At 43.0% G+C, this 22,307-nt stretch overlaps 3 protein-coding genes across 4 annotated transcripts in view; 2 read left to right on the top strand and 1 right to left on the bottom strand.

Moving 5' to 3' along the window:
* Positions 1–4,134, bottom strand: part of LOC114573074 (methylmalonate-semialdehyde dehydrogenase [acylating], mitochondrial) — a 10,367-nt gene extending 6,233 nt beyond the window's left edge. The window contains exons 1-5 of the mRNA XM_028604977.1: positions 3,850–4,134; positions 3,493–3,534; positions 1,728–1,802; positions 1,134–1,295; positions 898–976 (exon numbers count right to left, since the gene is read on the bottom strand). Coding sequence (XP_028460778.1) covers positions 898–976; positions 1,134–1,295; positions 1,728–1,802; positions 3,493–3,534; positions 3,850–3,888 — 397 coding nt within the window. The 5' untranslated portion in view covers positions 3,889–4,134. The remainder of the gene's footprint in view (positions 1–897; positions 977–1,133; positions 1,296–1,727; positions 1,803–3,492; positions 3,535–3,849) is intronic.
* Positions 4,135–4,245: 111 nt separating this feature from the next.
* Positions 4,246–6,505, top strand: LOC114573635 (sterile alpha motif domain-containing protein 15). Of its 2 annotated transcripts, XM_028605916.1 has the most exons (4): positions 4,246–4,477; positions 4,626–4,724; positions 5,358–5,423; positions 5,704–6,505. In XM_028605916.1, exons 1-4 carry the CDS (start codon positions 4,391–4,393, stop codon positions 5,899–5,901), a joined length of 450 nt encoding a protein of 149 aa, XP_028461717.1. In that variant the 5' UTR covers positions 4,246–4,390; the 3' UTR covers positions 5,902–6,505. The 2 variants fall into 2 exon arrangements, with proteins under 2 accessions (XP_028461717.1, XP_028461718.1); XM_028605917.1 differs by lacking the exon at positions 5,358–5,423.
* Positions 6,506–7,227: 722 nt separating this feature from the next.
* Positions 7,228–21,365, top strand: lrfn5b (leucine rich repeat and fibronectin type III domain containing 5b). Its single transcript, XM_028606094.1, has 6 exons — positions 7,228–7,578; positions 14,044–14,960; positions 15,800–15,974; positions 17,955–18,288; positions 19,267–19,567; positions 19,695–21,365. Exons 2-6 carry the CDS (start codon positions 14,070–14,072, stop codon positions 20,388–20,390), a joined length of 2,397 nt encoding a protein of 798 aa, XP_028461895.1. The 5' UTR covers positions 7,228–7,578; positions 14,044–14,069; the 3' UTR covers positions 20,391–21,365.
* The last annotated feature ends 942 nt before the right edge of the window (positions 21,366–22,307 follow it).

The following is a 22,307-nucleotide window of genomic DNA, read 5'->3' as shown; positions in this document are numbered from 1 at the left end:
AGATCATCACGTCTACATTACAATGCATTGTGTAGTTGGTACTTTAGCCTCTTAGTCAGGAATTCACACCAACTCTAAACTGATTTATTTTCCCTATGAGTGAACTGTAATATAACTATTGTTCCCAGTACTGTAGGAAAACATTAATGCTGGCAGCACACCTGCATAGATAGTAGCCTGTCTTTCAGCTGGTAAGTTTAAAGTTAGCATGCCAGAATTACTCTGGCATCCTGAAACTGGGAGTGGTACCAAGTACAAGAAATACATTGGCAGCACCTTCTTGTAATAACCAAAATATATCTTCCTTTATTTGCCAGTGTGCATGGCTCTTTTAATTTCTCAACAGGATGCTCGTTGATGAAAGTCTGCCAAAGTGAACAAGTGCACCTTAATGAGGGGAACAGCATAATTATCTTTATATGGCTTGCCAACTAACAGCAGAGCCTGCAAAGTGCTTTACATAAAAACAAACTTTAACATCTGGACGTAACAATGTTATCGTGCAGGGTGCTGTTTCCCCCAACCCTTGTTTTGTTATATTTGGTCACTTTGAAAGCCTCCTGCATCCTTAAAAGCAATTTAAGCTTCCATATGTCAATACGGCCAAAAACTCTACTCTTTGTCCATTATTAATTTAAAAGTGAAAGTCGCTTTCGCAAAAAGTGTCTGGTTACACGCAAATAATAGACACCCCGCAGACACTTGGTATCAAACTTCCTACCAAGGCAATGGTATAAAAGGGTGGCCAAAGATACAAACTTTTCATCAGGAGATATAGATACTATAGACAACCGTTTCAACAGAGGAATTTGATCTCCGCTGTATATGCACCAGCAATCTAATCTAATCAGGATATGAAAACCCAATAGCACACTGGGAAGTCTACGCTTTACTTACGGAGTCCTCTAAATACATCTCCCTCTGCATCAGCAAGAGTTTTACCCTGCTCCAGGGTAATCATCTTAGCCAATTCTTTCTGAAATATTAAAGAGGAAAGACAGCCAACAATAAATAAGACATCAGTGAGAAAACAAAAAAACTATTTCCTTGCTCTCCAAGTTGTCATCTTAAAATGTAAACACATTAGTAAAAGATGAAAAAGAAAATCAACTGGTAAGTGACAATTTGCGTACAATGTTATCCTTGATGAGCTGCTGGTAGCGCAGGAAGATCTGCTGCCTGCTGAGGATGGAGGTGTCGGACCAGGACTTATAGGCTCTGGAGCAGGAGTCCACTGCTGCCAGCATCTCGTCCTGGGTAGCTTTAGGAACGCGTCCCACCACCTCATTAGTGGCCTGGGGAGCAGGAGACAGTCAATACAGACAAGTTGACTGAGAGCAGGGGAAGTCATTACGGCATGTACATTAATTAATCAATATTAACAACCACATGTTTGCTTTCTATCCTTTACAGGTTTGATATTTAATGTGATGAAAGTAGATGGCTGGTTTTGCATGCTTTAATTGTCCATCACTGCCTTGCTAGAGGCTTATACTTAACAAGCTAAACTACAGCGGGGCTGGACTTTGAGGAATAAAACATAACTGGCTGGGTAGACTGGCCTTTGAGTTCTTAGAAATTATGAAATCAAGACTTATTTCCCCCTCCCCAATGTCCATGCATTACTACTGCAAAGGTGCAATGGTTATTTGCAGCCAGCTTTTAGTAGAGATCTTGTTACTGCAGCCTCTTCGGAGGTTGTATATAGTTCATCTATGAATACTTACAGGGTTGTGAATGTCGAGCCATTCAGAGCTGTTGGACTCAACAAACTTGCCATCAATGAACAGCTTGGTGGTGGGCTAAAGGATCAGAAAGGCATATGGTTAAATCCCTTCCTGTCTGGTTACATCATTAAAAAGTTCATTAGGGGCATCTATCCATCACCACAACATACACTGTGGTCTTTTTTTTCTTTTTAGATCTCTTTATTTTCTATACACAGTTGTGTTAATGGTGTATTGCACTGATATAGTAAAAGAATTAACTGCTGTCAAATAAGTCAGTATACATACTACTATAAAAACACCTTTTTACTGGGCCTTCAATGTACATTTTTTGTCCCACAATTCAATGAACAAAGGAAAAGAACTTTCTTTGTGAAGTTTTGGCAGTAGCAGTCAGGAGTTTGATTGATGTCTGATGGCATATTAATACCCTGCTAGTATAAAACAATATTTTTGATTTCTTGTACACTAACTACAAAAATAGATTGAGTATGAAGTTTAGTTTCTTTGACTTCCTGCAGTCATTTTTTCTCTGACATTCTGAAAACCGAGAAAGGTTTACCTCACTATATCATTTCCTGCACAAAAAAATGCCACAATAATCTAAATCTGGAGAATCTTATGTAGAGCCAGACTGATAAATTGACTGGACCCGTAAAATCATCCAATATTAGCTTATTGCACATAAATCGTTCTTAGCTAATACGCTGAACGTTAAAGGTCCCATGACATGAAAATTTCACTTTACGAGTTTGTTTTTAACATTAATATGAGTTCCCCCAGCCTGCCTATGGTCCCCCAGTGGCTAGAAATGGCAATAGGTGTAAAGCAAGCTCTGGGTGTCCTGCTCTGCCTTTGAGAAAATGAAAGCTCAGATGGGCCGATCTGGAATCTTGCTCCTTATGAGGTCATAAGGAGCAAGGTTACCTCCCTTTTCTCTGCTTTGCCCACCCAGAGATTTTGGCCCACCCATGAGAAAGAGAGAGACATCATGGCTTGCAAACAAGCAAAGTGGCAGTTGGTCACCCTCCACCTTGCCCCCCCCCCTCTCTCCTCCTCAATAGCTACAGACACAGAAATGGCACAGACTAAGGAAAGCTCATTGTGGGACTGGCTCTAGTGGCTGTAATTCTGCACTAAGGCTGAATTTCGGGAAAGAGACTTCAGATACAGTATTAGGGGACCGCTAAGGTCTATATAAAAGCATCCAAAAAGCACCATGTCATGGGACCTTTAAGTTACAAGAAATCAAGATATGTTCAAGGTTATTTTGACAGTCTCTTCATTACATGGTTTTACATGGTAACAGAAAACATTGAAATGTTTTTAATTTTCAAAAAATGTAAAAAAAAAAAAAAAAAAAAAAAGTCCTACTCAGTAGATATCCTGTTTACAATGCTTATCAAATGTTTATGTTAAATAACAAAATACTGTTATTTGTTAAAATTCGAAATATTGATATTTGAATAAAAAAAATAAAAGAATCAGTGTCATATTGTCTTCCAGAAAACAGTTTGTGTCTCAGCTCCATTTTATGTTTAACGGCACAAAAATAAGTGAATTATGTTATTTCAAAACAACTTTGCTTTGATATCATGGGGTCATGCAGGTGAAAGGTCTATTTTAAGTTAACTGCATAATACAACAAAATGTGGCACACTAAAAGAAGTGTGGTGACTTTTCAAATTGAAAGTTAAAAGAGCTTGTGATGAACACATAACATTCATTCAATGCTGACTTGTAAAAACTTGTGAGTTTATCTTACCGCTGAGGAGGAAGAGTAAATGCGACCCAGTTGGAGGGGCACCTGCAAGAATTAAAATACCAGAGCATTAGTTAACTTCAATTCAGATTAATGTTGACATTGTCTAAGGTCTAATGAATAAAAGCCATGTCTGAATGCTCCATTGCTTGTCTTCCCTGTTTACGTGATGCACATTAAACCCTACCTACCCAACTTAAATTGCACATAATATTAAATGCTTGCAAAGGAGGAGTGGACTGTGTGCAACGTGTGTTAGCAACGACTTTAGCTAGCAGCTCAGTTTGTTAGCTATGTTGAGTTGCATACGAGTCAAAGAAAAGCAACTGTTCTGTAAAACGTAAGCATGATTTGTTTTACCTTCTTGTTAAAACAGGACCGTAGGAGAATTGCTGCCATGGTGGAGAGTCAGGTTTCTCTTATCCTGCTCCGAAGCCCTTCAACCGACCCAAAAGACACCGGAGTGCAAAGAGAACTTCAGCTAGCAGAAATGTTACAGAGGACAACGCGGTGCTGCACTTTGATACACGATCTACAAGAAGTTATCGGTGTGGACCTCATTAGCTAGCACCAGCACACATCATTTGTTGATCTGTGGAAGCTGTGCATGGCGGCACCAGGGCGGCACTGGCTGTTTCCGTTCGGTGTGGGCGGGACCGATTTAAAAGCCAATCACTGCGCGCAATTTAACAGCCGCCCTAAATTACAAGAAGATGATTGGCTGTTTCTATAAACACAGACTGGAGTCGTCTCTGTTACTTGATTGAGCATTTAAAACATGTTGCCTAGCTGCCTTATAACTTTTTAATATATATATTATATTTGTGATGGGACAAACTCGCTTTTATGTGTGAAGGAAACACTTACCAACATTGTAACAGGTAACAGTTTCCATGGAAACATGCTTAGAGGCAACATGGAGTTCCTACAGTGGAGTTGTGATGATGTTGCAAGATGGATTGAGTCTTTAGGATTCCCACAATACAAAGTAGGTTAACATACACCAGACTAAAAAGATATAGGCTAACTAACGTATATTATTATAATAACATTAACCATTACAGTGTGTGCCTGTCAGCTACCGACAAAATATTTCGCTTTTCAAAATCCTAACGTTAACCTTGTTTCTGTCGCAGGCGTGTTTTACGGAGAACTGCATCACTGGAAGAAAGCTCATTTATGTCAATTGTATCTACATGCCAAGACTTGGAATCAGAGATTTTAAAGACATGAAGGTATTCAAAAGAGGCAGAAACTCGAGATTTTTTTGTTCTAACCTTCAGAAGAGATTCATGTGAATATGGAGACCTCTAACGTTACACAGTCTATCAAAGCTGGAGGCTCACACAATGTCCAACGCAGTTTAAACAGGCTGAGACAGTGTCATCATTATCTCAGCCTGTAGGCTACTACTGTACTGTATATAACATTGTATCATGGTGCTGAAACAATATGATGAGTTCGTCTTAATTGATTCAAATTTTGATAAGTGACTCATTAAAGTAAAGGTAAAGTAGCCTAATAGAATAATAATAAAAAAAAATTAAGAAAATAGATTAACCAAAAGTTGAAATAATTGTTAGTTGCCTCCTCAATTGTATTCAAATATTTATTTAGTAAGTTCTAAGTGGACTGAAACATTGGAAACTCTGTCTGTGCCACAGTTGCACATCACATTTGGCACTTTAACGTTCTTTCTTTGAACAGTGTGACATCCAGATAAAGTTGCGTGTTGTAACCGAGCATCACTGCCAGCAGACACCTCGATCAGCTGACTCACATACACAGTTTACAGTTAAAGCGACTGTTTTTCTTACCTCTCCCTGAAGTCAGAACTAAATTGGCTAAAAGCGCCTTTAGGTATTCAGCTCTGCTGTACTGTCGAAGCATCAAACCAAAAAAGAAAAGAAAAGAAGAATAACTGGCCTCTCTTGGTGAGTTTAAACTGATAATGAAAAACCTTGACAGATAGACTCAGTAAAGAATTGTCTGTGCTCTATTTAGTTGAGCTTTATGTTGGTTTAGCCCGTAAGTCCTTTGATGCATTTGTTTTTGGGAGTGTGACCTTGTAACCTTTCTTCCCGTGATGCAACAAGCTTGGTGAGATCTCCTTGAAAGACTAGACACTCTCACTCTCAGAGGGACTAATGAAAAGTGAGATACTGCAAAACACACACTTTATCAAAGGACTCAACCCTGCTGTGCACCCTGCAGGTCATCTGTGCTGGTGTGCGTGAGCTGCTGGGGATCACAGAGACCCCGTGGAGTCGCAACATCGCTGACCCTCCACGGGACAGCATGGGCTTGTTCTTGGAAAAAAAGAGCCGGACAGGTGAACTGGCGGACAACCTCACCTACCAGCAGTTCCTGGATGACATGCATCCGTCAGAGAGACATGAGTCACAGCAGTAAAGGAGTGCAGCGAAAACCAAGACTTGTCAGTGTCATTTCATATCACAAACTGTCAGCTCATGATGACTCCGATGAATCACTCACAGACACACACATGCAGGCCTTGACAACAACACTTCCCACCAGCAAAATGCTTGTATTTTGTATTCTGCTAAGTTTTTGTGTAAGTGTAGCGAACATGAGTGCAACACTTTTTTTTTCGCAATATCAGCGACTTTGTGCACACACGTACAGTGATACATATATTTAGTTTTAATTGCTTTTGCCATTCCAGCTCTGGATAACCATGCCTGAACCACTTAGGCTATTCGTATTGATCTCAAGTGGTTGTGTTGTAACTGGATGCAGCTATTGATCTGAGTAGAAATCCTCAGGATAAGTCTATGGATGGCAACAGACACCTATTTTACACCCTGGAGCAGTATAGGGCATTGTTCTTGGGAATAAAAAAAAAAAAAGCACTGAGTCTGCGAGTCCAAGAAGTATCCTGTGTCGCTGTAGGCTACTTTGCCAACTTGCACAAAAGGCCAAAGGATCATTACATCAGATAGTGATGGGTCAAGGGCTAAGCAGACCCACGGGGAGCCAGGGCTTTCAGTTTCAGCCATCTCAACACTTTCTTGCCAATAATGTATGTAATACATGCAGAACTATTCAGCTATGGACTGCTAAATTTGGCATTACCCAGACTAGATGTAGCCTATACTGTGCACCGAAGGATTTACCTAAAGGAATGCATTTTTCAATTACAGTCTTTGTTTACTTGTCACTGGATATTCCCTGACTCATTTTCCATCTCATGTATGTCTGAATCTGACAAACATTTCTGTTCTGTTCTTTTATTTTTTATTTTTATTAAAACAAATTTAGAGAATATTATAGACCTACTGCGTTTCGTGCAGTAGAGTCCAATCGACATGAATAAATGATGATGCCTGCCTGTGAGATAGGCTGGGAGGCACCGCATCTGTCTATGCACACAAATGGTCTCTGTGCAACTCGGAGCGCCACTGATTACCATTCCGAGCACAGCACCTCTGGTCAGAAATGGAGCCGGGTCGGTGGCTGACAGTAGTCCGGGGGCAGGAGAGGGGAGGGGTGGGGGGCGCATATTATGGCAGCAACCTTTCAGTCAATCTGGATTAAGTCGCACTGAGCCTTGCGTCGCCAGCTAAAGCCCGTGAAAGCGATCCGAACATCTGGCTGGATTCAGCACAGCAGCAGTCACTCACGGCGCTGTAGATAATAAAGCAGCCTGTCGCTTCAAAGGCGTTTTCTCTTCTGGAGGTGCAAACAGGCGGATGCGCAGTAAAGAAGCGATCCCGCACAGCTGCAGCCTCGCAGCCACAACGGGACCCTTCGGCTTGCGTTTTCCAGTATTTCTTTTTTCACGAAAGGGGGAAGCGGAGTTACAGGCTACATCTCCGATGTGAGGGGATCGGAGAGGAGTCGTCCTTTATATGCTGGTCATGGATTTCTTGAAGGGCATCGCTGGTTTCGCAGGCCGTCACATGTTCTAGGAGCTGAGACGCGTGTTTCGGGACACCTGAATTATCTCCAAGAGGCACCGTCGGTCCCATTTTAGGCACGCCGCTCTCAGAATGCTCTCAGCCCTCCTGGGAGAAAAAATGCTCAAACACACCCTCCTCTGACTTGGCTTGATGTTTCATCCACAAGGTAAATGCAATCATTTATATATAGGCTGCAATTTGGTGTGAATTGTAGGCTCTGAACTCTTTAGGGAGAACTGTCTTTGCAAGAAGCGCAATATTGACTTGAAGTACTTCTCTCAGGACCCATCTGAAAAGGGTTTAGATTTTCCCTTGTGATAAGGGGGTTGAGTGTGTAACCCACCAGCCCGGGACCTGTACCGCAAGGTCAAAAAAAATCTCCTCAATTGCCTAGGAACGCCGTCAGATATCAATTTTATTTTTAGTGTCCACTTGGCTGCATTCTGTGCTGTTTTTCCCCCCCTCCCTACAGGTGAAACTGAGAATCATGCCTAATGTGGTCATTATTCAGCCCGCTCTCAGATACGTGCAGGATAAGATTGATTTCAAATGGGTGTTTTGGGTTTGCTTTGTGTATTTTATCAGCACAGAGGATCCCTGTGATCTGCTGCACTGTGCTGTGGTTAAACCCTTGCTGATATGCAAATTACACATCAGTCATTAAGGTGTGATAAAGTCTAAATTAGCCTAAGTAACAAAATTGATAATAGGATGAGTGTGTGGGCAGGTGGGGGGAGGGGCTGTGTGTTTCCAGGTGGCTGATGAAGACAGACGTAAATATGATCATGGTGATTTTTAGAAAAGGGTGTCAGTTATCACATATAGGCTATCTCATTATTCATGATTGCCGGAGGCACCATTGTAACTGCTACACACCAGTAAAATCAGGCCCACGCCTCAGTTTGCTGCTTCTGTTTGCTTTTACAGCTATGTTAATGCACTCAGCGATGTAACTTATAGTGCTGCTACTTCACTGATAGCAGAGAAGTGATGTGTGGTTCCTCAGCACCGAGGCTGTTCTGCAGACCAGCTCTACATTCACTGACCCAAATTTTTGCCCACAACCAAATAAGCTTTTGTTAAGAGTTAAAATAAAAACAAAAAAACTTGAGATTATTTGACAGTCACAAACTTGCATGCACACACACCTGGTCCACATGCTGTGTTTTTTTATGTGTTATTTATGTATACACAACACAAGGAGAGGCAAGATTATACATGATTTAACAATTTTGTTGCTGGGAGGTAGAAAACACAGGATACTGAGGGTCCTTGAAAGGGAAGAAAATGAGTCCGTAGATACAGTGATTAGGTACATCCCCACATAAAGACTGCAACATGAAGAGAGCCCATGTAAGAGAGCACGTTATTTTCACAAAGAGAGCTAATGTTTTTTTTCTTACACTTCCTGCATCTGAAACTGAACTTGGGGATTGGCAGATTTGACAGTCTACAGACGTGCTGGCCCATAGTGGAGAATAGTCTCTTGAGATGGCCGTATTGATATTCAGAGGTGGTGTTCACGGATTCTGCAATTGCTCTTTTTGGAAGAAAATCCCAGGTCATAAGCCCCTCACATCAGGGCGCGTCACAACGGTGCAAGAATTGAGATCCGACGTCAGTGATCAGCATTTCAATTTGGCCCGTTTAGTGTCCTGCTTGAATACAAGACAGCATCTGAAAAATGAAGAGTGTTTTCTGTTGGTTTGTTTGTCTCTTGGACTGATGGTCCAGTCGTGAGATATCCAGCATATCAAGGTACCCCTAAATGTCCTGTGATAGTGTGTGAAGGAAAACACTTGGAATTGCATAGGGGGGGGGGGGAGTTGTAAATGCTGATGAACAGCACTTCTATTGATGCAGAGGGGTCTGCTTAGTATGCTATACCCCTGACATACACACACACACATACACACACACATACACACAAGCTTGTCTGACTGAAAAATAATTTCAACTACATCAGAGTGCTACATCAAGTCATTTAGGTTTTTATTACATGCCAGACTGGGAATCGAAAATGATTCAGTCACTCTCCAAACATTGAAGCCAATCCAGAATTAGCTGAGTGTACAATCTCCTTTCCTTTCATCCCTACAGGGTCATAAATGTCTCACAAAATCACTCCGCTCATGGCCTTCAAACAGAATCTCAATTGTCGAGGGCTCTTTGTTCTAAATATTATTAGGTGATCTGAAAATGAGCCACTGATTACATCTCACCCAAAAACTGATGTTTTCTGTGTTGCCATGGCATCAAGGCTGTCACCCAAGAGCAATCGCATTCTAACATTGGCAGGCTCTGTAGGAAAAGGGTGTCACAGCACATACCCTCATTCACAAACACAGATGTGTTTTTAGTCACGAGCAGTAACGGCATCAGTGTTTGGTCAGGATGTTTGGACTCGGGGCTACACAAGCATATACCCGACAAAATAAAATTTCTACCATGCTCCGTCAGAATATGATCCTCTTTAGCAGCAGCAGCTTCATTTGGTCTCATAAAGCAGGCAGGCTGAGGACCTATTTCACTGCTTTGTCGATACCATTTTCCCATCATGTTGAAGTATCAGTTTACCTCCTATGACACAACAGAGCTTATTTCTGGCGGTAGCAGACTTCCGGCAGCTCCACTCAGAGTAGCCCAGGTGAGACACTGCTGAGACGCTGCCATGTGCCATCGTGTCGACCTGCGTGAAGGCATACCAAGCAGACTTCATCTCATTAACTTCCCCTCGTAGGGCTGCTTTCCCCTGGTTTCCTGCCCAGACATGGATTGCAGAGGCTTTTCTCACACGAGCTCCAGCATAAGTTAGACCATCTGAAAACATATCCCCCATTACCTTACCGGACGATTGGCATGCAGAATGCTGCATAAGGCTTTTCTTGGCAAATGCTGCCCAAGGGAGACCATAGATATCCTCTCCTACAGTATACTGCTGCTGCTGCTGCTGCTTCTGTGCATGGATGTCTGTCTCCATTGCTGGGGGTTGTTGTGTAGTGCGCTACCTCTATTAGGAACAAATCCACCCACTGGTGTGCGTGTGTGGGTGTGTGCTGTCAGTCTGTTCTGCCCTCTGAGGGTGAAAAGACCTGCTCAGAGGTAGTAAACGTACACTTGATTGACTGTCAAGGAGATTATGGTGAACGCATCAGTAGATTATCTGTTTTCCTGTTTATTTGTGGCCCTCCCAAGTCGTCTCACTATAATGAACAGCCCAACCTGTGAGATAATGATTTTCTGGGGGGGGTGTGACATTTAAAGATGAAGTGCGTGATTGATGAATGCATTGATTGATTATCTACTTATTTGTTCATGTACCTGATGAGTGTAACCTGTTATGAAAATCTCTGTGGAACAACCATAATTAAATGCAAATTAGGGAGACGGCAACAGACATTTCCTGCCCTGTCTCAGCAGCGGGGGCTGTCTTTTTGTCCTCGTAGAACAAATTTTGTAGGGATTACCGTTGCGACCATTCTCTTCACGTTTGGCTGAGTTTTCAGAGGCAAAAAAAAAGCCCCCATCTCCACAGAGTGAATCAATATCAAGTCTTCAGCGCCATTCAAGTCTGGAAGTAGCAGGTCCTCTCCGCCTCATTGCACATCCAGAGGCCGTGCCTTTCACAGTCAGAGCAGAAGGTGCTTGGCACACCAACATCAACACACTTGCGTACACCTCAGCTTTTTATGCTCTCTTCTGATACACACACACACAGACACACACACACACACACACACATTGAGTAGCTACGGTATTAAAGTTTCTACTTAGGTACCACTACACATAGCCTTGCAACACAGCTTGTCACTGAAGTCATCTGCCATCTTTAAGGAGAGCCTTGACAACATTTAATAATGACTCCACAGTCCATTTCTTAGCAGCTCACATCTCTGCACCACTGCACCTCAGACTGCAATCCACAAAATGGGGCTCTTGTGTGACTTGGTAAAGTTGTCCCCTGTAAAAATGGGTCGAGAAAGACACTGATTCATTGCTGCTCGATCAGCAGTATTCTTGAAAATGTTACACCCGGCATGCTCGCTCCAATGATATCATTCCTCCCTTTGCCATATTGAGCCATTTTAAGGCGACCTCTTTCCTGCCTCCTTGTCAGGCCGTGATACATTTTACCTAGCTGTAAAAATGCAACTGTTGTCATTGGATGCAACTGGGCTTCCTTCACTCCCCTCCTCACGTTAACAACATGCCCCCACAGGGTAAGCACATCACATTGTTTTCTTTACTCTATGATATTTTCCTCATACTCAACTTATTATTGTTGTTATTACACTGTGAGTTGTGTGTCACAGTTCCGGTGCAGCAAAGGCTTTTGAAACATGAAGGTACTCAGCTGGCTGGCTCTTTGCTGAGGCAAGATTTTTATGCACGCTCTCCAAGACCCGACGTCGACAATGGAGACATTATCAGTGGACCACAGAAAGCTATAATCATAAATCAGCCAGTCTCTTCTGTATTTAAAGGTTAGCCTTTTACTACAGTTGTGGGATTGGATCTTTTGTTCCCTGTGTTTCATTAGATTGGTGTTCCTTTCCGTGTGCTGTAATGGGACACCCACAGGGCTGAATATTGCATCTTCTACCAAAATGACACTAAATTTCAGTTCTAAAAATAATCACAGCAAATGTCACTCTTGCTCTGGTACATCGTGTGGTGCACCTGCAGAGCTGTGATCTGATCTCCACTGTCTTAGTTTTATGACATGCTATATCCCTGACAAGGTCTCAGGATTCATCAAATGGATCCCTCCTTATCCCCCATTTCAGATGTGTGTCATAAGTAAGAGTAGCAGCAGAGAGAAAATCAATAGTAAGGCATAGCAAATCTTCGCTGAGGCGCTAGGGCCAATCATCCCTTCCTATTGGCGATATGATCCTAGGAGACATCAGTCTAATTCTGATGAGGCTCTGGGCTGCCTGTTACTTTCATTCTTCTGTACACAAACAGAAAAGGACTGGCATTATCATATCAAAAAAAAAGTATGATCGGGGGGAGCAGAGGCTAAAAAGGAGAGCTGTCACAAAAATCATACAGGGTCACTGGGGATTTTTCACTCTGAAGTCTGCAGGTGACTAATTAATGTCTAATTGCACAGCATTTATTGTTTGTTCGGGCACCGACTCTCTTAGCTTCCCGCTTAGAATTTGGACTCTCTGTAAATCTCAGCTGTGAGCTGGCAATGATGGTGTTTCAAATCTAGCGGAAAAGCTCTAACTTTTCACAGCAGAATTCCTCAATTCCCTTTCTAAAAGGGGAGCTCTTGGTACATATGTGATTACGTAAGGGTAAATGCCCGACGAGGTGTCCATTGTCAGGTCGGACAGTTCACGCCTCACCGTCGTCCATTAATACCTGACAATTATACCATGGTCACTTGCCAAATAACATATTTTTAAAAAATTAGTTTATATTTTAATTAGTTTTTCATTCGAAATCTAAAGTTTTTACAAACAATAACTCTGTTTCCCTGGTTACGGCTGATGGTTTGACTAATACCTGGAACAATCATTCCCATCCTAAAGGGTTATCATGCAATGCAAACGTTGTTCAGTCCTCCAGGAAATAGGAAGGACCTTAGATACGACTTGCCTCCCTTAGTAAAGGAAGATATTTATAGTCCGCTCAGCTACAAGCCAGAAAGCTAACGCTATGCAAGCAAGATCCGAAATCAATCACATTGTGTACAGTTGGCAATCAGTAAAAATAACCTGACAGTATGTTGACCAACAAGACAAGCTATAGCTATCCAGCCATGTCATTATCCCCAAAACAATACAACAATTTTTACGAACAATTTTATCTGCGATGTGTAACGTTACTGTCGGCCGCAGCCTGAAGTGGCGACCTGAACAGCGAACGGGATGTGAGATGATGTTATTCGCTGTGAAACAAAATCAGTTAAGAGGGGCAGTAGTGTCATATTTGCTGAAACTGACCCTATGTTCAAGTAGAACTACAAGAAGCAGGTAATAAAAAAAATTAATCTGGCTCCTCTTGCACCACCTACAGCCTGTAGTGCAATTTGCAAAAATCCACCGCTCCCTGTTCAGATGCACCAATCAGGGCCGGGGGGTGTCTAACTGCGTGTTAATTCTCCCTTGTGGGGGGAGGGGCTTAGGAGACCGTTTTGGGGCTTAAGCAGAAAGGGGGGAGGGACTGAGAAGTTGTCGATGTTCAAATTGTTTGGCTAAGTCCTGGATCTTCACAATCCTACCTACAGCACCTTTAAGAGGGCCAGTATAACTTACTTCTTACAGTGTGTGTTAGCGCCATCCTGTGGTGTTCAGAGGACGAGGCACTGAAGCAGCACACAGTGTTAAAAATAACAGATTCACATTTTTAATGTAGCATTCATTTAGAACAGTAAACAGTCAGTTTCACCAGAACTCCTTTAGTAGGTGTCCTACATCACTTTTTTATGGACACCCATATAACCCTAACCCTATAATATGCAGCCAATCAGAATTGAGTATTCACCCAGACCATGGTATAACCAACTATAGTTTGATAAAGATACAAATAATCACAGATTTCATGCTTTGCGTTTTTTAACTGCTCAATGAATAATACACCCTTCTCTTTCTCTCTTTTTGCTTTGATGTTTTTTTAGGTGCGTTAACCTGACTGAAAAGCCAAATGGAGTCTCTCCTGGTTTACCTGATAGTCCTCGGTGTGGCTGTGAAGGCCCACAAAGTTCAGGTCTGCCCTAAACGCTGCGTCTGCCAAGTGCTTAACCCCAACCTGGCGACTTTGTGCGACAAAAAGGGGCTTCTTTTTGTGCCCCCGAACATCGACAGGCACACGGTGGAGATGCGTCTTGGGGATAACTTTGTAACCAGCATCAAACGCAAAGACTTTGCCAACATGACCAGGCTGGTGGACCTGACCCTCTCTCGGAACACTATCGGCTCCATCGCGCCTCACGCTTTCAAAGACCTGGAGAACTTACGAGCCCTTCACCTTGATAGCAATCGGCTGTCCCGCATCCTCAACGACACCTTCAGCGGCATGTCCAAGCTGCACCACCTCATCCTCAACAACAACCAGCTCACCCACATCCAGATTGGGGCCTTTAATGACCTGACAGCACTGGAAGAGCTGGATTTATCCTACAACAACTTGGAAAGTGCGCCATGGGTGGCCATTCAAAGGATGCCCAGTCTCCACACTCTCAATTTGGACCACAACATGCTCAGCTACATCCCAGAAGGCACATTCTCTGGGCTACAGAAGCTCAAGAGGCTGGATGTAACTTCCAACAAACTCCAGAAGCTTCCTCCTGACCCTATTTTCCAAAGAGCAGGGGTCCTGGCCACCTCTGGGATAATGGGGCCTATGTCGTTCGCGTTGAGCTTCGGAGGGAACCCGCTGAGGTGTAACTGTGAGCTGCTCTGGCTGCGGAGGTTGCGGAGGGAGGATGATCTGGAAACCTGTGCCTCACCGCAACACCTCGCCGGACGCTATTTCTGGACTGTTTCAGAGGAAGAGTTCCTGTGTGAGCCTCCTCTCATCACCAGGCACTCTCAGGTATGACCTCCAAATTGAGCTGTGCACTGTACGACACAACCCTCGCTACAGTTGCACTCTCTGAGCAGACATTAGATTCTGCCTTAGTTAATCCTAGGTGGCATTTGGTGCTTTCTTTGGCTGTCACACCAAATATTAGCTTTGCGAGCCAGAAGAGTCTAACAAGACTTGTGGGTCTCATCTGGGCCTCCCAGCTAACTAAAAATTGTAAAATACATTGAACCTACTTTAAAAATGTAATCAAACTGTGGCCTGTTGAGAGTTTTTAGAGAAGTTCTTTAGCAAGATTTTCAGTTACCATTTTAATAAAGCTATTTGCAGGTTTATGATGGATCCGCAGTGAAGCCCTTTTACACAGGGAAAGCTTACAGTGATTTACCCCTTGATTCATGCATCCAAACAATGTTATCCTATCAAATCCTTGCCAAACAGCTACAGCTATATCATCTAATTTACATTCTGCAGACTTCTTTTGCATAATTGCAGAAGAAAATTATGTTTTACTTGGACTCATTCATATACACTGCAATGTACTGTCACATTGATTATCTTGCCTTCATAAGCATGCAAATTCCATATCTAGAGTGATCAATTATTGATTATATTTGAAGGGAATAGGAAGCTTTTTAAAACACAACACGCTGTGAGGGCAAGTAAGGGCATTCATTATAAGATGATATCCAAGCCAAACTTACAGCACAACATATAACGGTTAATAATAAGTGTGATAAGTGTTTTTCAATTTTTGGATTTAGTGCATTGTCTAATCAGTGCGTCTCTGTATTTAACATATGAATATGATGTCCTCCCACTAACCGCCTTTCCTCCTTCGGCCTCAGGAGCTGCGAGCTTTGGAGGGTCAGAGTGTGACTCTGCGCTGTAAAGCCAGGGGTGACCCCGACCCTATTATCCACTGGATCGCCCCTGACGGACGTCTTATGTCCAATTCCTCTAGGGCCGCGGTCCACACAGACGGCACGCTGGACATCCTCATCAGCACTGTCAAGGACTCTGGTCTGTTTACACTCCGGGAGCTGTGCTTGTGTTGTTGACTGAACGAAATTAGTTGTTTGCTGGTATACGCAGAAGACTGAAGAACGACTGAAGCATTTGTCTACATCAGGCGATAAAGTTTAGAGTGTGAAGGAGTGTTGGCTAGCACACTTATTAAAGTCACATTGGAATGATACATTTCTTCTTCACTTTGTTGGCTAAGTCATATACATCTATTTTCAAAAATATACTTTTTCACACATTTATGTTTTAGTGGTTAAATCATCAAAAATGCCAACTTATGTGCTTTCTTGCTGAGAGTTAGACAAAAAGATTGATACCACTCTGTCATGTCTGTCCATCAAATATGAAGCTACAGTACAGCCAGCAGCCAGTTAGCTGGACTTAGCGGACTGTAAATGGGGGGAATAGCTAGCCTGACTCCATCCAAACCAAACACAACACATTCCACCTTCCAGCACCTCTTAAACTCATGTTTGTTTTATCTGTACAAAATGTAAGTGTAAAAACGACCTCATGGTGATGAGAAAACTCCAGTAATACCACCATTTGTTGTTTTTACACTTAGCCTTATATTTATAGATATGAAAATGGTGTCAATCTTATTGTAACCGCCTAATCATAGGTCATGGGTTTAATAAGAAAACGCTTTATTTATCACTCCTCTCTCTCTCTCTCTCTCTTTCTCTCTCTTCCTCCCCGGGTTCGTGTCGAAATAGTAACCCTAAATTTGCGAAACTCTCGCGAGATGGTTGAGGATAGGCATTGACCTCAAGGCAGTGACATGTGCGAGAGTTTTAGCAAATCTAGGGTGACCATCCAGACACAACCCCTCCCCGGAACTCTTCATCTCACCCCTTTATCCTACGCAACCTTGTGCGATACAATCAACGGGGGCTAACATAAAATCTATCACACGCTTCCCTCCTTTCAACTAGAAACATCCTTGTTTCCTAACTGCCCAGTCACAGAGCTAAGGCCCACACAGTTCAAGGTTAAAACGTCCAAGAATATAGGTACCATTCTACATTCCCACAAGACTCAGTATGGCCAGACAGGGCAACATTTCCCACAGCACAATGAACAACACATTTCCTACTACATAACCACCAAAACAGAAACTTCTGGAATATCCTGAGCTTATATAAAGGCACCCAACAAATTTATATATATGTATGTGTTTTTTCGGCTCTCAGCCCTCCCCTGGTCCCTGTCACAGGGAAGGCACAGACATGGCAACGGAGAAAGGCCAGGCCAGGGGAGAAGTGGGGAGGAGTCGGACAACCACGCTGTGAGGGCAAGGCAGACTAACGTTTTACATTGGTTGCACTGGTGTGCCTAACTTTTTCATTCCAGTCTACCCAAAAATTTTCTCTGCACCTTTTGGCGCTGCCATAATACATTTAAAGTGTTTCCTTTATTTTGTCAGTTCCCATCCACATTGGTCATTTCCTAACACATTGAATGCAAACTGGAATAAAGGTCTCTGGTTTCTGGAGGGCTTTGGTGCTGTGCTGGGGGTGTGGACACCGTGTGGTTGTGGGATTTAGGGGTCTCCCTCAATAATTGTATATAATAATTGTATCTTATTTGACTAGAAACTATGCATTTACACATCATTTTAGACTATTATCATAACAATATTTATATGAAAAAAAAACACATAGGTTGTAGTTTTTCACATTACACTCATACATTAGCAAAAGAAAAAGTGAAACAAATATGCTCACTGATGAAGTAAGTGCGAGGTCCTGAAATAATTCTTCACATTTTTGTGAGAATCAACAGGGACTAACATAAAATCATTAGTTACATTATCATTCAACTCAGGACCATTGGGGCCCCGGAAAAGTTTCCATTAGATATTAGATATTAGATATTCTGATATTGCAACTTGAATGCATGTGTGGCCAGCAACATTTATCCCTGTATCACAATAAATATCACGAAGGACCATAATCGATTTAGTTTGTGTTCCAGGTTCCTTCACCTGCGTGGCCTCCAACCCGGCAGGTGAGGCCCAGCAGAAGGTGGATCTGGTCATCACTAAACTCCCTCACATCACCAACAACACAGTCGCGGAGCAGGAGCCCGACCCCGGATCATCAGATATCGCCACAGTGACCAAAACTGGGGCAGAGGTGGGGGGGTTGCCTCTGGGAAACGCCAAGACGAGCCAGGAGAAGAAAGTAGTGATTGCTGAGGCCACGTCCACCTCGGCCCTGGTCAAGTTTAACTTCCAGACGAGTATTCCTGGAATACGCATGTTTCAGATCCAATATAATGGCACCTATGATGATTCACTGGTTTACAGGTAAACAAAAACACCTGATCTGCTGGGTTAATACAGACCACGAAATCACAAGTTTTTCTTAAAATACCGGCCAAATAATGCAATTGAATCTAGTAAACAAACCTTAAATCTGAACCCTAACCCTTTCCAATAAACTTAAACTGATTGAAATTATATTATTCAAAATCTCCTGACCCTCGTTTTACCTTTAAAGTCCGCTTTGATTGCTTAAAACCCTTTGGATTTTTAGTCATTAAGAACTTGACTTGGCTGTCAACATGATTATTTGTGGTGTCTATTTAATCCTACGAGGAAGACACATTAACGCACTGTATCCGACTCCTTATTCTTCGATTTATAATCTCTCCCTCGCCAGAGTCTGTCATTTACTATGTGCAAAACCTTGATAATGCTTGATCAACAAAATCAAAAGAGAAAGTCAGCACTAAGCTATGGACTGATAGGAAGATGAAAGAGTAGTGTTTTTATAAAAAGCATCAGAGGCTTCACACGTGCCCATCTGAGAAACTGGCATTATACACAGCATTCTTTCATCTCTGCTCTCTTTCACTCCATATTTAGTGCTAATCACTGGGATATGGCGGGATCATTGCACAGACCCCTTTTTTTTCTCCAAAGAAACTTCCAAGTCAACGGCACATATATGGCGTTTGGCAGTGGTTACGGAAAGCAGGAGACATTAGAGAATTGGCTCTGTAATCCTGATGTTGTGAACAAAAGGAGGCATCCTGCGTCCCCAGCGACTGAAAGCAGCCTCTTATCACTAAAGATGCTGAAAAAAAAAAAAAAAAAAAAGCAAAAGTCACAAAAGATTATGCCTCGACAGATCGTAAATAGCCCCTGAGAGATAAATGATTGTCATTTCATTTTATCCCTACAAAACAATAAGCTGGATAATCTGATTTGTTTCTGTCTCCTTTCATTTAACCCTTTCTAATCTATGTCAGAACTCACACAGCTTTTTTTTTCTCTCCACAGAATGATACCCCCGACTAGTAAGAGCATCCTGGTAAACAACCTGGCAGCTGGTACGCACTATGACTTGTGTGTGCTGGCCATCTACGATGACCAGGTGACCTCGCTGACCGCCACCAGGGTGATAGGATGCATCCACTTCACCACAGAGCCGCAGTACCTGAGATGCCATTTCATGCAGTCCCAGTTTCTTGGCGGCACCATTGTTGTTATCATCGGAGGGATTATTGTGGCCTCAGTGCTCGCTTTTATCATCTTCCTCATTGTGCGCTACCGGGTGTGTAACCAAGGAGATGCAGATAAGGTCAGTTTGGCATGATTCCCTCTGTTCTTTTTCTGTTCATTATTTCTGTTGATATTGAGTCGAGGGAGTCTAATAGAATCACTTTCCTTCTTCTTTCTCCTCCCATACTTCTGTCCTGTCATGTCAGGCTCTAGAGATGGGGGACATTCGGTCGCTGAGCAGTGATGGACAGCTACAGGGCTGTGGGATTCCCAAGTCCCTCTCCAAGCAGGTCCTGCGTCCAGAGAAGAATGACAAGGAGTGCCTCAGAATTGCCCTGCCGCCCACGGAGCCAGCCAAGCAGCGACCACCAGTCGCCGTAGCCACCACCAAACCCTCCGTCCCTGACTGCACTGTCTCTACCTCCGCGGCCAGCCACAGCTGGCACCCGGCCTCCCCGGGCGCCCCGAGGCCCAAACGCTTCAGTGCTCCGTCAAAACCCTTAGAGGCTCGCCGAGCTGAAGCTCAGGTGGACGTCGAGCTTGATAACATGAACCGAAATAACTCGTCAGAGGTTAAAATGACCGCCGCCGTCACTCTGGCTGTTCCCGGCCAGCCCACCAAATGGACTGCTGTTCCCAGGGTTCAGCGTCCCCAACAGGCCGCTCGGCATTACATGACTGTGCCCGCAGGGGGAGTGAGAGTGAACCGCAGGCACTCCTTTAACGCAGACTCATATATGGAGCGCTGCTACGTGGCCTACCCCAAACCTGGGGCCAGTCTGCGCTCCAAACGGAGCCTGTCGATGAGCGGAGAGCTGCCGCAGATGGAGAGCACAACAAACATGCACCGGGCCAGGGACAAGCTCTCCAGGTCTGAGTGGCTTCTGGAGAGCACTTTATGATTTGGAGTTTATGACCCGCGTTCTCTTGTTTTCTTGGATTGGATTTGTAGCCCGTTGTGGAGCAGACAGGGATTTTATGCTTTGTTTTGAGCTTTTGTGCGCTCTATTGAGGGACCTGTAAGCTTCTGTCATATATATGGGGGCCAGGCAGGCATACAGGGTCATGGGACACGTTTCACATTTCTTTTGTACCTTGTAACCTTTCAAAGTCGTCTTTATAACGACATTTGATCAAACTTTGACGAAAGGCACAACAATGTATAAAACAACTTCATGTACAAAAATGTTTAGTTGTGTGAGATGCTGTATATCTCAATACAACCATAAGTGTTCATGTGGTATTGAATGCAGTAACCTGGACATACTGTATAATAACAAAGAAAGAGACATGCAGAGGGTTGGCTTATTATACTCGCAGTCTCATTGCCTGTAACATAAAGTGATACAATCTCTGTAGACTTTGAACATGATTCTTGTCTCCAGCTACAGACAGACGGTGACATGTCTTAATTACCTTGGCTTGAGATTACGAATGTGCTTTACATCCCAGAGGTGTTGGAACAGAATGTAGTAGACAGACAGCGCTCCATCTTTTCATCGCGACACCCCCCAGACACAGCACAATGCAGTATTTTTGTGGCACAAGTCGACTCAGCCTAATACTGCCCTCCGGTTTGAATCGATACATTTTTATCACACAATTATATACAGACTCAACTCTGATAGGATTCCTGTCGTGACTGGTTTGAGCAACAATTGAACCAACACCAACAGCATGACAGGTGCAGGAAGTAATCTGATATTACGCGTGGATGGGATCCAGAGGAGTGGTTCATTTCCATATTTTTTACTGACTGACATTATCATGTCACGCCGATGACAACCGTTGTAAATTTACTTGTCGATGTAAGAGAAATGATAATCACAAGTATGGGAGGACGTCAGCTCTTGATTTTGCTGTTGTTTCTGTTTGATGTTTACCAGTATAAATAAACCAGTGATAAAAGGGACAAACTCAGACTTATCTCATTTTCAGCTTGCCTTGTGAATTCTCCCAACTTCTCCCACTCCACAATTAGAGAGCAGCAGAACAAAGCAATAGATGCATCCCCTTGTTCGGCAAGCTCTGCCAGCCAAAGTGGTAATGAATTTGGGGTTTCAGTAGTCTTGCAACAACATGAAGTAATTATCCTCTCTCTGCGAGGGGTGGACCTCTGACAGATCCCTGAGCCCTTGTGTTTGTTCAAAGAGAGGAGGGAAACAGATGATGAAAAGAGGCCATGCTAGTCACCAGGGACGCCTCTCGCCTGCGCATCTCTGCGCTCGTCTGACAGCGCCGTTCCTGTGCCCTCGGACGGCAGCCGCTGCAGAAAGGTCCAGGTACCGTTCGTTCATTTGTTTTTGCTGTCACATATGAAATAGAAAAAACGAGAAAACAACTCCTTTTTCCTTTTTTCCGTTTTTTTAGAAAAACGAAAAAACGGTTTTTCCCGTTCTTGCACGGAAATCAGAAAAACCACTTGATATTCCGATTTTCCCTTGTGGGTGGTGCTAAATCTGATTGGCAGGATATGCATTGATTGTTTTTCAAATTAAGAGTTTACCCACACTGTATTTTTTAACCTGTTAAAATTAATAGTCTATATGGAAAATGAATAGTCTATGTAAAATTAATAGTCTATATGCATGCTTTTTGTCACCCAATTATTTGGCTTAACTGACTGAAAAAAATCTATTGAAATAGCCTAAATGTAAACATGTTCACGCATTGACAGACAAAAGGCACAATCTATTTTTGTAGGATAGATAGATAGATAGATAGATAGATAGATAGATAGATAGATAGATAGATAGATAGATAGATAGATACTTTATTGATCCCCAAGGGGAAATTCAAGGTTCCAGTAGCTTAAAGAC

This window comes from Perca flavescens, chromosome 18 (assembly GCF_004354835.1).
Source record: "Perca flavescens isolate YP-PL-M2 chromosome 18, PFLA_1.0, whole genome shotgun sequence".
Classification (NCBI taxonomy): domain Eukaryota; kingdom Metazoa; phylum Chordata; class Actinopteri; order Perciformes; family Percidae; genus Perca; species Perca flavescens.
The sequence above is the reverse complement of the archived record's forward strand: the minus strand, read 5'-3'. Positions and strand labels throughout refer to the sequence as shown.

What these genes read in the sequence shown, in the direction of transcription:
- LOC114573635 (XM_028605916.1), top strand. Translation starts at nt 4,391, where the DNA reads ATGCTTAGAGGCAACATGGAGTTCCTACAGTGGAGTTGTGATGATGTT. An exon ending in TAGGATTCCCACAATACAAA is followed by an intron (nt 4,478 to 4,625) that starts GTAGGTTAACAT and finishes TTTCTGTCGCAG; the next exon opens with GCGTGTTTTACGGAGAACTG. An exon ending in AGAATAACTGGCCTCTCTTG is followed by an intron (nt 5,424 to 5,703) that starts GTGAGTTTAAAC and finishes TGCACCCTGCAG; the next exon opens with GTCATCTGTGCTGGTGTGCG.
- lrfn5b (XM_028606094.1), top strand. Translation starts at nt 14,070, where the DNA reads ATGGAGTCTCTCCTGGTTTACCTGATAGTCCTCGGTGTGGCTGTGAAG. An exon ending in CAGCACTGTCAAGGACTCTG is followed by an intron (nt 15,975 to 17,954) that starts GTCTGTTTACAC and finishes TTTGTGTTCCAG; the next exon opens with GTTCCTTCACCTGCGTGGCC. An exon ending in GATGATTCACTGGTTTACAG is followed by an intron (nt 18,289 to 19,266) that starts GTAAACAAAAAC and finishes TTCTCTCCACAG; the next exon opens with AATGATACCCCCGACTAGTA.